We start from the raw sequence: 16,549 nt of genomic DNA, 5'->3' as shown, positions 1-16,549 counted from the left end.
CAGCCTCTCATAACTTGTTGGGCGTTTTTAAACTCATGTTTGTTGGGGTGGAGAGAGACTTGAGGCAGGAAGACACTACACAGAGTGAAACAGACAAAGCGAAACCTTTTACACCCGCAACTCAAAGTAGTTCGCTTCATACAGGACTCAACATCGAACGTCGCAACGCCGTGACCTGAAAGCGGAAAGTCATGACATAGCAAATCTTTATTCTGTACTTGATCAAGGACATTAAAGCGGAACTTTAACCAGAGTGACGTAATATGGGGCAGCCTTGTAAATGTCCCCTCCCTCTACCTCTCAAACTCTTAAATGACTCCCGGTCTAACCAGCCCAGAATATGAATGAACCGAGTACGTTTAATTTATAATAATCAGCATCGGATTTGAACTTGGCTTGGCTCAACTTAAAACATAACCAGAGCACCTGCACGTAATGGCCTGCCGGAGTGAAAAATATCAAACAATTATTTGTATTTTCAAGGAAATACAAGGTTGGAACATACCGCTGATGTCATGGGGTTTACAGCTGTTAAATATTATCATTGACTTTTAAAAATAATGTTTAAGGAGTGTTGGAAAGAGAGAGGAAGTGCAAAATGTTTATCCCATTATAATTCGTATCACTCAGAAACAAAGCCAGGAATTGGCTACCAAGTTATTATATTAGTTAGCTACTCCTTGCGAGCGATGCGAGGTGAGGGATGGGAGGGTAGAGCGGAGGGGGCTGGGACAGTTTAAAATTGTTTTATTCACAAGAGATAAATGTATTTAAAGTCTTCAAAAGAAAAAGTACTACTTTACCTTGTAATAACCTAATCATTTGCAAAGGCTGGCATGATCTCTGAGAGGAGTAGTGGTGCGCACACTCACCTGTGAGCCAGAACCTGGGTTTGAATCGCGACCCAGTGATAAACTTAAACTGTCACCGGCACTTCACAGGCAGGGCGATTCATCAATGTGTGTGCCGTCCCTCGGAAGGATGTTCAACTGGGCGTCCTGCCTGCCGGCAATAGTTTTTTTTTTTGGCGTTTTCCCGAAGAGAGTTGGTGAGCCCTCCGCCAACACCCTGGGCAAATAAAAAAATCCCTGCTCTAACCTACAGGGGGAACTGCATCAGCAACACAGCCATGCACCCAACAAATTTTGCTACCCACAGCCATCCATGTACTGCATAAGAAAGAAGAAGAATCATTATGCTTACTCGATCCACAACATTAAAAGTAAACAGTAAAGATCTTTCTGTGCCTTTGAATGACTCTAAAATAGAGAAAACAAAAAGAGAGAGTACCCTTAACATAAGAAAAAATACAGCTTTAATAACCACAAACAAGACACAGAACAGTAAAAAAAAGAGAAAAAGCGGCGACAAATGAAAAGACCAAAAACAAGCAAACATATATATATATATATATATATATATATATAGCATGTAAAATGTTCTTTACATCAGCACAATAAATAAATTTTGAAGAAACTACACAATCGAGGAATCATTATCGGTTTTTTTCACATTGACTTTCAGGGAGGTGCAACACGTATTCAGTGAGGTGACTTACATCCAAAGAGTGTGTGTGCTTTCCAAGTAGCGTCTTGTGTCAACGGAGATAAAACAAACAGGCTTCTTTTGGATCCGAATCGAAATGATCAGCGATGCTTTGCAAACTAAGACAAAAACCAAGGAGCACAACGTTCGTCTTCAAGCAGGTTAAACAGCAGGAAACTTCACGTTGTATCAATATCTGCAATACTGTAATGCAAAGAAACTAGAAAAGCTTTACCATAATTCACGGCAGCACTTTAAAATGTCAAAAATTCCTACGAATGGAAATTTATTTGACATCTCGTCTGGCATATTGTTCCACTTGCCAAGCTTGTTGCCTGTGGCACACAAGGCAGTCTTCAGCCGCGGCTTTATGACATCCTCGACTCGCGCGGTCAACACTTGCTTTTCAATTGAGGCTTTCTCTCAGTGAAGGCTGCAGTGGCCTCGAGGCAGTGTGTTGGGCCCAGTCTTGTTCCTCATCCACATAAAAGACCTCTCCGATTATCTGGAAACCCTCTTCCTTTTTACATACGATTCCACACCTTGCCGTACAGTACTCAATCCACTAACAGGCGGGTAACAGCTGCATCGCTCTGCTGATCTGGGGTTAATTAGATGCTGGTCTGTCTTTGTCTCACACTGTCGCTCCAGAAGGACCGTAAAATTAACCCACTTTTCTATTTCCATGGTCGGTCGCTGGAAGAAGTTTGTGTCTCAAAATTCCCAGCCTCATCATGAGCCATGACCTCTCCTGGGCCGACTGCATCGCAAAGCTGACCTTCAAAGCCAGTTGCAGACTGAGTATCCTCAGTCATTCCTTGAAAAATCTGAACTACACAGTCCAAAAGACCATTATCCATAGCTTAATGCAGTTCTGTTTTCCCCTATGGGCTAGCACTCCACCATCAGATGTTTCTCCTGGAATCTGTGGTATCTAAAACTCAAGATTATTGGCATCTCCCACAATGAGGCCAAAGCACAAAACCTGATACCGTTACATCACAGATAAGAGGGCTGGTCTCTATACATCCAACTGCCTCTCCTCAGGTCTCTTAGCCCTTTGCATTTGTTCCAATAACTCCCTTCTGGTTAGACTCCCAAAATCCAGGCCTCACTGCACACACTTCCACTATTTTTTGTCTCATTCCCCCCATTTGTAGAAACATCTTCCTATGCCTACTCAATTTCACTGTGCCCTCCAGGGCTTCAATTCAAGCAGGTAGTGCAATTACATCCCCATGCCAAGCTGCAATGCTTCCACCCCTATTCCACACCACCTAACCCAAATGCTTCTACCATACCACCTAACCCAAGCCACTTCCTGCAGTTACTGAGTCTCCTCTCCCCTCCTATTCGGTATGTCTCTGTCTTTGTTCATTTGCTTCCTTATTGCGTCCAACTGTTGCACCACTTGCCAATTTATTGCCGTTTCACCCTCCATCACCTCGCGCTTTAATATCGCATAAAGGGGCTCACAATTTGGCTATGAATGAAAATGTTTCGATCTGCCATAACCTCGGTTTCTCATTCACCTTTTAAATATTACAACAATAGCAACATCTTCATATTAAGTTTCGGGCAAACCAAGAGGTATATTTACGCACATGTATAATTAACTCTGTATGACTTATGACATCACATTGGCTGAGGACCTGTACATAAGAGCCTGCCCTAAAAAAAAATACCATATCCAATGATTATTTGCATTTGTAATGAAATGCAACATGGTGGAAAAATACCAGTGAAGTCCTGGCATTTTGAGCTGCAAAGCATCACCAATGATTACTACGTTATTAATAACTTATTTCTATCGTTTCTTTTTTCTTTTATTATTTACAATGGTTCCTGATGTCATTTATGACAATTACCAGCAAGTTGCCCATGCCTGCACGGGATTCAAAACGGGGTAGGGATGGAGAGGGCAAAAATGCAAATGGCGTCTTCTGCCATCGAACCGGCAAGCTGGGAGCAACAATTCACATTAATTGCCACGTATGATGCAATTTAAATGGTCTAATGGTGGCGAGGTGCTCCATTTGGAACCGCTTGGTCCATATATGTAGCTTTTTGGTGCTGAGGGTCCGTAGTGAAAATTTGTATTGGTGTTAAAGCCAGTGTCCAATTGCAAATTAATAGTAGGATTCCTGTACTGCATACCTGCATGGTTGAAAGCAAGCAGCATCTGGTGCCATACATTTGTACAGTCTAGATAACGATTATGACAGCAATGAAAACACGTGCATTTAGCAAAGGAACACTTGATTGTACTGCACTGTGTCCTCAGCCGACCCAAACCGCAGGCCTTAACAATACTGCACCTAAGTCAGCCTGATACGATTAAAGTATTACACCTGTTTACCTTTTACAACCTTGGCTAAAAGAACAAATAATTTTGAACATGCCAGAATTTGCACGCCTTTGTAAACCACTGTAAGTAGAAAAACACCTCGTAAACCAATACAGCACATAAACACCATCACATGTGAGGATCATGAGGTTCACCGACGTTTAAAAATCTTATATGAAAGGGAAATGGTTCTGTAAAAATGGGCTCAGACACGATACTACCAAAACAAGTGTGCCAACCTCCATCAGCATATAATATCATTTTACCTGCCGAGACTGTATAATTGACGAAGCATTTTGATCGAAAACACATTATGTGTCAAGGAGGTCACAATGAAAAGAGGATCATAGAAACAACGTGGGGAGCGGGGGCGGGGGGTAGGGTTGTTCAGTCCAGCGACCCTCGGTAGATCACGCAACGCCTTAAACAGTGTCAATCTACAGCTATTATGCCCTTGGTGTCGCAGTCCATCCAGGCTTATCTGTCGAGCTATAAAGTGTCATCCTGTGATATTATTCTGTCAATAACTACATGCCAAGCAGGCAATGATACCCCGTTTGTTTCGATTATGTAATGTTTTTTCGGGAAATCATCCAAACCATTTCAACCCATCGGTGTCACACATCACGTCCCTAATTGCGCACATGCCGCAGGTGATTGCCGTAGCCCTGCTCCCATTTCAGGGTATGCTCCGGAGCGTGTCATGGTGTCCTTAAGATTCAGGATTCCCAGGTTATCTTGGTGCTTCACGGCATCACAGAAGAGTCGAGTATGCTCTCGAAGTGACTCCAGCTGCCGCTGTGTGGCAGCATGCATCTGCAGCAGTCGTTTCATTCGCAGAGTTGCCTCCATTAGTCCGCAACGCGTAAGAACTTCTACAGTGTTGTGAAATCGCAGCTCTTGCTGTGAGGTTTGAGGTTGTTGCCCAGTGGAATACGATGGTGTCGTTTTGGCCTCAGGAATCGCTGGTTTGTGAAATGCATCGTCGGTGGGTAGAGTCGCTGCACGATCCATGCTGAGGCAGACAGAAAATATTCCACTGTCTTGAAATGAAGCAGAAGTATTTACCTGCACATCTTGCTCTGTCTGCTTTGTTGGTGGCAGCGATTTGTCAACAGAAGGTCGACACCACAAAGGAGAGGCCAATTTGGGGGCAAGAGCAGGATTTGATGATGTCTGTTGGTTTTTTTGGAGCAAGACTGGTGTCCGGATACGGTGGGAAGCAGATCTTGCTCGTTCCACATTTCGCCGAGCATCAACAGCCCTTCTTTTTCTTTTACAACTCCGACCCGTGCTATCCTTTGAACCGCTCCGGATTTTGCCAAGGACATGGGCACTGGCGCCACTGCCTCTATCTCCGGCACTGTCACAGCTGCTCCCAGGATGTGGGGCGATACGAGGATATGGCTTTTGGCGTAGCTTTGGAGCGACCTGGGTGTTTACCCCCTGCTGTGCAATTGCAGCAGGCACAGCCGGTGGTTGCAAAAGTACCAGCTGGTGATGGGCTGGAGTCGGAACCGGAATGTTTTGTGGCCAACAGGCCTGATATACCGGTGGTGCACTTAAACCAGGTACCGCCTGTCAAGAGACGTACAAAATACATAGATATAATTATACTAGCAAAAGCAAATGTACTTTGATTGTTCACCTATAACAACAACAACACAACAACATGCATTTTAAGGCCATGTTCCCTGCTAGAACGGGGGTTAGCCTTGGTGCTTATGGGAGATTGTTTGTGGGAGATTCATTTGGAGATCTCATTGGGAGATTGTTCACCTATAAACAGGAGAATATCAAAAGAGTACAACAGCAATCATGCATGGTCATTAAAAACAAATGCAATCATAATGCAACTCAGCAGGTTTTTTTGGGGGGTTTTTTTTTGTATACAAGATCGAGGCTCGTGAAAGAGCTAACATTAATCACACAAAAATAAATCAAACAGACACATAAAACATATAATAAGGGGAGCGGTAGACAAGATGGGGAGAGAGGGGGAAGCACACAACATTTGAGAGCAGGGACATTGGGAGATTGGGAGATCTGTGGGAGGGAGAGGGCTTGGGGGGAGGAGGTGTGGGAAGGGGGGAGGGTGGGGGGGACGGGGGGTGGGAGAAGTATAAAACACATGGACACTGCAAGGAATTCCAGGAAAGAAAGGTTGATGTTAACATTGATGTAAAAGGTTGATCAAATTACCCTGTAAATGTTAACACATCTGAAGAGATAACATTCAAAACTAGAGAGTTCATAGTAACAAGCACGGTCTTAAGAAAAAGGACATGCAAAGAGCCTTTTAAACTATCGATTTGCGTTTCCGAGCACGAGCTACGTTTGTTTTGTTTGTGAAGCTTCAATATGAGGCGAGATGGTAACAACACAGAGCTATGCACCGCCATGTTTATCAGAATGCAGAATCTCAAACAGTTATTCTGCCCTCAGGGCATGATGGTGTGAATGCTATTTCTCAGATTTTCTCATAGTTACTCTGCCCTCCAGGCATAAATATTTTTTTCCCCAAGTCCTGCCAAACGGAAGGTTTTTGAAAGTAACAAAAAGGCAATTTGTTTTCTACAGTGTTCAAGTATATAATTAATTAGAAATAAAACAAACATTTTCTAGGTAGTAAATTTTAAAAAATTGGAAGTTTACCACCGTTGATGCAGCGTCTTTCACACCACCTTATTAAACATGTCACATTAGTTATTTGTGCCTTTTGTTTGTGTCCTTTATGACGTCCTTAAAAACAGTATGTTTCCTGTTTGGAATGATTTTCAAATTTGCTTGATTGCCACACAGGCAGACAGAGTAAAAATATTATTTCACTCCTCTGCGCACATGCGATCGGAACAAATTCAGAGGCAAAGTACTGTAAAATGGCCGTTTGTACTCCGATTAGTGTTCAAAATATAACATTCAATTGAAATCAAGTTGTTCCTCGATCATAAAATGATGTTTGTAGACGGACAGACAGAGACAGATAAATGTTTGTAGAGAGCTTTTCTGTTCACATGTGTGGGATATATACAGTACTAGCAGAAGTACCCGGCATTGCCGGGTGAGGGAGGGGAGGGAAACGGGGGGAGAGGGGCGGGGAACGGGGGGGAGGGGAGGAGAGGGGGAGGGGAGGAGAGGGGGAGGAGAGGGGGAGAGGGGAGGGGGAAGGGGAGGGGGAGGGGGAAGGGGAGGGGGAGGGGAGAGGAGGGGGAAGGGAGGGAGGGGGGAGGGGGGAGGGATGGGGGAGGGGGGGAGGGAGGGGGGAGGGGGGAGGGAGGGGGGAGGAGGGAGGGGAGGGGGAGGGGAAGGGGAGGAAGAGGTGGGAGGGGAGAGGAGGGGGAGGGCGGGGGAGGGGAGGGAGGGGGAGGGGGAGGGGGGGGGAAGGGGAGGAAGAGGGGGGAGGGGAGAGGAGGGGGAGGGCGGGGGAGGGGAGGGAGGGGGAGGGGGAGGGGGGAGGGGGAGGGGGGAGGGGGAGGGGTGGGGAGAAGGGGAGGGGAGAAGGGGAGGGGGTAGTGTGGAGGGGGGAGGGGAGGGGAGGGGGAGGGGGAGGGGGTAGGGGGGAAAGGGAAGGGGTAGGGGGAAGGGGAAGGGGTAGGGGGGAGGGGGGAGGGGAGGGGAGGGGGGAGGGGAGGGGTAGGGGGGTGGGGAGGGGGAGGGGGGAGTCAAGTCGGAAGTCATTGTCGTCAATTGAATGTCGCATTTATTTTTTATTCCCTGTCAAATGGCATTGGTACCGCATTCCGAACCCGGAAGTCGGAAGTCATTGTCGTCAAAGTTGAAAAATTAACGTTACGAAATACGCTGATGACGTCATAATTTTAAAACGCGAAGTTTTTTTAATTTTAAGGTGTGCTGTAGTTGCTCTGAGACGTACTGATTCCGAATATACCTTTGGTTTTATGCTGCGATGAGTAGTTCTAGAGTTATAAGAGGACAAACAAACAAACATACTTTACTGCTTTATATATATAGATAGGCTCTATTTGGTGGTATCCTGGGTTGCTCATGTGGTGCCAGCAGAAGCATAAGATGATGGCTTCTCTTGTGCCAATTCTATACTACATGCCCAGAACAAGATGTTTCTTGCAATCAAAAAATGTGTAATTCAACCATTAATTAATCCCAGAGTCAAGCTGGCAACACAATGCAAGTCCAACAAAATTGAGAGCTACCTAAAACACCTTCCACAATGCAACTAGAGACGCCTTTCTTCAATGTGAGAGTCATTGAAATACATTAGCCTGAAGCTCATTGTGAATGAAAACGTATAAAAATTGACCAGCCTCAGGAAAGCAGTTTCATAACGGTGAGAAAAAGGGCTGGCAGGATAGCCTAGATGTACGCTCACTTGCCACTGAGCTGTTTCGCCTGGGTTGGAATCTCAGCCAGCCTAGGTATTAAACTGTCAATGTGGTGTTTCACATGCAGGATGATGCATCAGTGTGTGCGCCATCCAGTGCCGGATTAACCATTAGGCAGACAAGGCATGTGCCTTAGGGCCAGCCAAAAATTCGGGCCACAAAAATGTGCATTTGTGCATTGAAAGTGATTTGCTCCGAGAACTGGACTTCAGTTCCGTAATTGAAGAGTTTGCAGTTGTAAACGCGCGCAAGGTTACAATCTAAGGTCTAGTAAACTGTAAAGCAAAGTGCCAAATCTGTGCGTGTTTTGTCATGCATATATTCATACACTGCAAATTGTAGAGACTAAACTAGTTTGAAAGTAGTTTCTTTTCACATTAAATATTTGTCTTTTTTTGTATTAAATATTTTGTTCATGAATCAGTTCATCTTTTGTCTGGGGTCCATTTCCATGAGCCCGAGATCTAATTTAAATTGTTCAGGCCATTCTCTAAAATTTCAAAATGTGCCTTAGGGCCAGTCGAGGCTTAATCCGGCACTGGCGCCATCCCTGGGATGGACGTTCAACTGGGCGTCCTGTCCGCCAACATTAGTTGGACGTTAAAGATCCTATGGTGTCCTTTGTGAAGAGTGGGCGAGCTATTGCCGGCACCCTGACCAAATTCCAAATTCCTGCTTGAACGTACAGGGAGGTTGCACCAGTGGCACAGCTGCACCCTCTCAGCCAATGATGCCACTCTCTGTGCCGCATAAAAAAGAAGAAGAAGAAATGGGAGAAAAGGTTAACAAAAGAGTCGAGTAGTGCAGTAAGCTTGGATTTTGGGAGTTTAATCCAGAATGGCTTACTGGAAGAACACGTGCATCCTACCCTGGAGATGCCAGGGAGGGTCATAGGGTTGAGGAGAGCAGACAGCTTGGATGTGAGAGCACCAGACCTTGCATTTCCACCTCATCACATGAAATGGCAATAATGTTGGAATCTTTAGATTCCACAGAAACAGAATCCAAGCGAGAGAGAAAAGCGAGAGAGAGAGAAAAGCGAGAGAGAGAGAAAAGCGAGAGAGAGAGAAAAGCGAGAGAGAGAGAAAAGCGAGAGAGAGAGAAAAGCGAGAGAGAGAGAAAAGCGAGAGAGAGAGAAAAGCGAGAGAGAGAGAAAAGCGAGAGAGAGAGAAAAGCGAGAGAGAGAGAAAAGCGAGAGAGAGAGAAAAGCGAGAGAGAGAGAAAAGCGAGAGAGAGAGAAAAGCGAGAGAGAGAGAAAAGCGAGAGAGAGAGAAAAGCGAGAGAGAGAGAAAAGCGAGAGAGAGAGAAAAGCGAGAGAGAGAGAAAAGCGAGAGAGAGAAAAGCGAGAGAGAGAAAAGCGAGAGAGAGAAAAGCGAGAGAGAGAAAAGCGAGAGAGAGAAAAGCGAGAGAGAGAAAAGCGAGAGAGAGAAAAGCGAGAGAGAGAAAAGCGAGAGAGAGAAATGCGAGAGAGAGAAATGCGAGAGAGAGAAAAGCGAGAGAGAGAAAAGCGAGAGAGAGAAAAGCGAGAGAGAGAAAAGCGAGAGAGAGAAAAGCGAGAGAGAGAAAAGCGAGAGAGAGAAAAGCGAGAGAGAGAAAAGCGAGAGAGAGAAAAGCGAGAGAGAGAAAAGCGAGAGAGAGAAAAGCGAGAGAGAGAAAAGCGAGAGAGAGAAAAGCGAGAGAGAGAAAAGCGAGGGAGAGAAAAGCGAGGGAGAGAAAAACGAGAGAGAGAAAAGCGAGAGAGAGAAAAGCGAGAGAGAGAAAAGCGAGAGAGAGAAAAGCGAGAGAGAGAAAAGCAAGAGAGAGAGAGAAAGAGAGAAAGAGAGAAAGAGAGAAAGAGAGAAAGAGAGAAAGAGAGAGAGAGAGAGAGAGAGAGAGAGAGAGAGAGAGAGATGATGCTGGACCATCAGCCCATAGGAGAGACCTGTACTCCACTATAAGATTTGCCAGAATTAAAAGACATGTTCCATTTATCAGACCAGCATCTGATCAATTCCAGATCAGGAGAGAGTGACACAGCTGCTGTACACCTGTCAGTGGGACTGGGTACTGCATGCCAAATAGATGGTATCAGCAAAAAGGAAGCGAGGGTTTTCCAGAGCCTGGTCACGCTGTCTTCAGGTGGATATGAGCCCAGAACCACAAACATGCCAATCCAACGTCTCTACAACTTTGTCTCAGTGCATGAAAACATCAGATTTTCTCACATGCAAATTATTATAGCATGACCATGCAAACCAAGACTCATTAAATAATTGGTGGTCTTTTTGACATCTTTGAAGTTCAAAGTAAAATCTTAATTTTATTAAAAGTATAAACTTGAACACAGTGCGTGGTATTGTGTTCTATGAACTCTCTAGCATTTACTTAATGAAATGGAAAGCAAATTGTAGCTGTTGTAAAAAAAAAACAGAGCAATTAAGAGAAACTTCTACCTGGTTAAGCTTCACAATGTAGATTGGCTGTAGCACGCTGGCAAACGAAGCAGAAACTTGGATAGGGACCGAAGAAGAACCCCGAGTTGGAGCAGCAGTTGAACCAACTCGAGTGGGCTCATCTGACTTAGCATCGGTCATTCGCATGGCTCGATGATCAGGGCCCCCATGAAATCCCAGCCCAGAGCTGAAGTAGTCAGAGCTGGTATCTGCAGAATTCGGTGGAAGCTAAAGCGTGTGGACATGGCAAATTGGACAACTAACGATTGCATATAAAACATAAAACTAGAATGGCACTCTGTAGAGAGCATACCTCTGCCTGGTTGGCCATATCTCTCAATGGTGAAGAATCACTTACAAAATTATACTAGCCGGATCCGAATCCGGATCTTCACCAAAATCTAATCATTTCGTCCTTGTCACATACGCTACATATGTGCCAAATTTCATCCAAATCCGTCCACAACTTTTTGAGATATTTTGTTCACAAACGGACAGACAGAAACGGACAAAAAAGACAGACAGGGGTGAAAACACAACCTCCATCCACCTTTGGTGGCGGGGTAATGACAATAACTTGCTTCTTCTCCTTGGTAGTTAGAGATGACAGTTACTTCCAAGCAGGACACAATTTGAACAGGAAATTATAAAATATACAACCATTAAAGAAATGGAGGTGATTTTTTTTTCAATCAGGCGGGGTTTACAGTTTTAAAAGTTCAGCAAAAGGAGTGAAACAAATGTATTCAAACCGAATGAGCACCTGTCACCCTGAACCCCGTGCACTGTGTACCTGAGAATCCAGAGTCCTTCTCGGTGTCGGCACAGTGTGATTTTTTAGGCCGCCTGTTCGCTGTGCCTTTACGAAGTGTTTGCTCCATTGCTAGAAAAGAAGGAGCAGCACAAGTTGATATAGCACAAAATGAATTCAGCACCTTGCCGTGCCCTCGCCAAAGGTCTTCAAAACACCAGACTGATGATAAATTGGGAGGGACAGCAAGAAGTCGAGACACAAGGCCAAACGTTCCGTTCATTTACTTTACTTTATCGAGGAATAAAATAAGATACATTAACTGGACATTAAGAGGGCAGCATGAAATGAAAACTAGAAGGGCACTCGGTGGAGCTCACACCTCCGCCATGCAATTCCCGATCCAGTCAAACATATCGTGCCCAAAAAGAGAACACTCTAGGCAATGAATAGGCCTCATTCACTGCTCAAAGCTTGGGACCTTTTTTTTTTTTTTTTTTTTTTTTTTTGTATACAAGATCGAGGCTCGTGAAAGAGCGAACATTTATCACACAGAAAGACAAACCGACACATAACCGACAAACCGACACATAGAACAAATAACATCGGGAGCGGTAGACAAGATGGGGAGAGAGGGGGAAGGACACAAACACAACATTTTAGAGCAGGAACCGAGAGACATGGAGACATCGAGAGATCTGTGGGAGGGAGAGGGCTTTGGGGGGGAGGCATGGGAAAGGGGGTGGGAGAGGCATAAAACATATGGACACTGCCAGGACTACCAGGAAAGAAGTTGGAATTACAAACAAGGTGGATCTGGGGTGAATTAGTGTGGGTAGAAAAGATCAAGGTTTTGGATGGGGGAAGATAAGAGATGGTGGTGAACAGCTGTTTTAAAGACCTGGAGGGAGGAGTGGGATTGAAGGGAGTGTGGGAGTTTGTTCCAGAGGCGGGAGAAAAGAGGAATGAAGGAGTGAAGGTGAGCAGAGAGCCGAGATTTCGGCAGTTTAACCATCAGAGGCTTGCTGGCAGATCTTGTGCGACCTGTAGGAATATTTGGGGGACAGAGCACAGAGAGAGCTGGGGGAGCAAGGCCGGAGAGGAGTCGGTAGAAGACGGAAAGACCACCAACCTGCCTGCGGTGAGTGAGTGAGAGGCCCTTGGAGTTAGCTTCATCACGGAAGATTCCAATGATTCTGAATGCTTTGCTTTCAACAGCGTGAAGACGAGCTAGGTGTGAGGCAGGAGCACCAGCCCAGAGGGGAGAGCAGTAATCCCATTACATTTTAGATATAGGAGTCGAATACAGTCCTACACTTGGGCTGTTACACGTAGTTTTGGCCCTATCTCTCAATGGTGAAGAATCACCTTAAAATTAAAAACTCTCGTATTCATATCCGGATCCGGATCTTTACCAAAAAGCGAATCTATTAGTCCTTGAAAAACACACAATCTGTCCACAAAGTTTCGTCCTAATCTGTCCACACCTTTTTCAGATATTGTGCTATATATAGTTTTTGGCCCCATCTCTTGATGGTAAAAAACAACCCTCGGATCCGCATCCGATCTTCACCAAACTCTAATCGATTCATCCTTGTCACAACACGAAACCTGCCCACCAAATTTCAAAAAAAATTAATATTTTTTATCAACCCCCTTACTCCCCGAGGCATAAAGCACGAGTCAAATTTTTAAAACTCGTTATATATTCCATGCGTCCCCCAATGTTGATCGCATATACAAAGTTGCGTTGAAAATTTTTTTTAAGACGCACTCGTAATTGCATTTTTTGGTATTTGGTCCTTTTACCCCACCACAGGGGGGTATCATGATATCACTTACATGATATCATGATATGCACCGCCTTGCCATGTGGCGATCAAAACTACCAAGTCTGGTGAGTTTCTGCACAACCATTTAGGAGATAGCATGACAGACGGACACAGACAGACAGACGGAGCCAATTACAATATGCCCCTATTTTTTTAAAAAACGTTTTTTTTTTCCCTTAAAAAAGACCTTTTGTCTATGCTTAATAGCCCTGCCCATTTCCAAAGGGGGGAGGAGGTGAGTAGAGGTTATTGTAATCAGTCTGTCAGCCAGTGTCTGCATACAGATCTACTTTAATATATGATCATTAATTCTAAGATCTACTGCAATCTATATACCACGGCGAGACTCTGAATTATTAGATGCTGCGTCTTGTTGAAAATGTGAAGCTTTATAAAGTACCGTAAGTTATGCATTTTATTTAAAAAATCTTGGCTGTACATTGATGCAGAATAAATAATTTGTCAAAAATATTTTAATATATTTAAGCGGCAGACAGCAGTCACGTGTGTTTGATAACCAACGTCATAATAAAAATTAACCTCATTCATGCAGCATCACTAAAGATTGCAGGTGGGGTTAGGGGAGTATTTACTACCTGCTACCCCCTCCCCTACCTCCAGACCCCACCAGGTGGGCATAATTGGAGTCTTTGGAGGACAACGTACTGTCACTCAAGCTTTGGGGTCTCACAATCTTCCATGATCTTTCCTGGGAAAAGCACATTTCCAAGCTGGCCTCCAAAGCCAGTCGCCGACTGGGCATCCTCCGTCGTGCGAAGTCCTTCCTTGGCACACCTGAGCTCCTCAAAACATACAAGGCTATCATCCGCAGCTCAATGGAATACTGCTCTCCCCTCGGGGCTGGTGCACCTGCCTCACACCTAGCTCGGCTTCACGCTGTTCAAACCAAAGCTTTCAGAATCATTGGAATCTCCCGCGATGAAGCTGATTCTGAGGGCTTTTCACTCGCTCACCGCAGGCAGGTAGGTGGCCTTTCTGTCTTCTACCGACTCCTCTCCGGCCTTGCTCCCCCAGCTCTGTCTGTGCTCTGTCCCCCAAATATTCCTACAGGTCGCACAAGATCTGCCTGCAACCCTCTTTTGGTTAAACTGCCAAAATCAAGACTCTCTCTTCACCTTCACTCTTTTATTCCTCTTTTCTCCCGCCTCTGGAACAAACTCCCCCACTCCCTTCAATCCCACTCCTCCCTCCAGGTCTTTAAAACAGCTGTTCACCACCATCTCTTATCTTCCCCCATCCAAAACCTTGATCTTTTCTACCCCCATTAATTCACCCCAGATACACCTTGTTTGAAAAATCCGACTTCTTTCCTGGAAGTCCTAGCAGTGTCCACGTGTTGTTTTTTTAGCCTCTCCAACCCCCCCCCCGCCCCCCCCCCCCACTCCCCATGCCTCCTCCCCCGAGTCCTCTCCCTCCCACAGATCTCCCAATGTTCCTGGTCTCCATCTTGTTCTCCCGCTCCCTTTATCATATGTTTTATGTTATGTGTCAGTTTGTCTTTTTGTGATTAATGTTAGCTCTTACACAAGCCTCGATCTTGTATACAACCCCCCCCCCCCCCCCCCCCCCAAAAAAAAATAAACGTTTATACTGTACACATCATTAGCATGTATTATGTAGAGTGCATGAAGCAGACTGCAATGTACACACTGTACAGTACAGTATTCAATCTGCAAAAAGTACATCACATTTTCATCAATGAAACAAAGAACCATTGTTTAATATCAAACTGCAATTCAGGATGACACTGTATCATTTAGTAAATACAACGTGCAGTGCAGGTACGTACAGTTTCATTTACCATACATGACAATAAACACGTGTACAATGCTTTAGATCCGCAGCACACCTGGAACCTGGCCAAATCAGGTAAATGTATTGAAGTGAATTTAGTTTGAATGTTTACGGTAATTTTGTTTAAGTTCCAAACACTTGTTTAAAATGATGACAATGCATGTCAAGGTAATTGGACCAATTTTAAAGGTATACAATAAGAATAATGTACAGGTACAGCAGTCTCTTCAATCAGCACCTTTTACAGGTGTATTAAGGGGCAGTGCATGGCGCACATCGTTACACAAGGAGTACAGTCATGTACAGTAGATGCTTGACCCGACGGACAAACTGCGCCATTAACCATATGAACGAAGCAACGTTTAACCAGACAGAAAGACGTGGAGATGAGGCTGCTCCACTCACCTCTGACGCAACACCTGCCCAACCTCGACGCGGACACCTCTCTCTCTCTCGTTCGGGCTTCGGCGTCAAGTAAAGAGAGCGGGAAACAAACACCAGCTCAGGATCGGGATCAACATCGGGATGGGGATCAGAAGACGAGACCTTCACCGCTTCGCTGCTCTCTGCTTCAAACCACCACCTCAAACACACGTCACGGGCATTACGTCATGGAGATGGAGGCGGGGAAAGAGGTGAGGGGGCGGGGATTGGAAAACAGAATAAAATGAAATAACACGACGTCCAATGACGAGCGCGAGATTAAAACGAAAAAATAAAACGAGAAAGCGTCTGAAAAGGCAAAACCCGTACGCTTCCGTTTATATTCAGACGTCTTCTTCTTCTTCTTCTTCTTCTTCTTCTAACAAATACTCAAAATAGCGAAGACTAACAAAATACAAAATGAAAATTGATGATTTTATGCAGTCTTGCCCTTTGAGCTTTAGATCTAAGAAAAAGAATCAGCTTCTCGCTTTCGATTGTTGAGCCAAATTTGTGACCCAATATGCAAATGCTTAAAATTTCAGGTCAATTGGACGAAAATTGACGCTTTTATGCAACCTTGACCTTTGACCTTTTGATCTAAAAAAAAAAAACAATCGACTCCTACCTTTTGATTAGTGAAATTAACCAATTCAATGACGCGATGCGCAGATTTTTTTAATTTGAGGTCAATTTGACGCAAATTGACGATTTTATGCAACCTTGACCTTTAACCTTTTGATCTAAAAAAAAAAGAATCAGCTTCTAGCTTTTGATTGGTGAACCGATTCAGTGACCCAATATGCAAATTCCTAACATTTCAGGTCAATAGGATGAAAAGTGACAATTTTATGTGACGCTGACCTTCGACCTTTTAACCAGATTATTAATTTGGTTTCTCCGTATTCTCATAATAACGCTTTGTTCAAAATTTGATGACAAAACTCAAGTGGTAAATCGCAATTTCAGATCAATTGGATGAAAATTTTATGTGACGCTGACCTATGTGACGCTGATTTTATTTTATGTGACGCTGACCTTTG

The 16,549-nt window shown here is 44.5% G+C and overlaps 1 protein-coding gene across 1 annotated transcript; it reads right to left on the bottom strand.

The window, feature by feature from the left end:
* Nucleotides 1-1,298: 1,298 nt before the first annotated feature.
* CIPC (CLOCK interacting pacemaker) lies at nt 1,299-15,689 on the bottom strand. The gene is made up of 4 exons (XM_068115496.2): nt 15,489-15,689; nt 11,479-11,568; nt 10,686-10,894; nt 1,299-5,470 (listed from the first exon to the last, which is right to left on the bottom strand). The coding sequence occupies exons 2-4, from the start codon at nt 11,564-11,566 to the stop codon at nt 4,517-4,519; spliced, it is 1,251 nt and encodes a 416-aa protein (XP_067971597.2). The 5' UTR covers nt 11,567-11,568; nt 15,489-15,689; the 3' UTR covers nt 1,299-4,516.
* Between the last annotated feature and the right edge of the window lie 860 nt (nt 15,690-16,549).

Source organism: Myxine glutinosa, chromosome 5 (genome assembly GCF_964187855.1).
Source record: "Myxine glutinosa chromosome 5, kmMyxGlut1.1, whole genome shotgun sequence".
NCBI lineage: Eukaryota > Metazoa > Chordata > Myxini > Myxiniformes > Myxinidae > Myxine > Myxine glutinosa.
Note: the sequence above shows the minus strand (reverse complement) of the source record. Positions and strands in the feature narration are given on the sequence as shown.

Excerpts from the sequence above, each read along its gene's own strand:
- CIPC (XM_068115496.2), bottom strand. The coding sequence starts at position 11,566 with ATGGAGCAAACACTTCGTAAAGGCACAGCGAACAGGCGGCCTAAAAAA. Across the intron at positions 10,895-11,478 it reads GAAGGACTCTGGATTCTCAG|ATACCAGCTCTGACTACTTC; the intron begins GTACACAGTGCA and ends CGAATTCTGCAG. Across the intron at positions 5,471-10,685 it reads ACATTGTGAAGCTTAACCAG|GCGGTACCTGGTTTAAGTGC; the intron begins GTAGAAGTTTCT and ends GTCTCTTGACAG.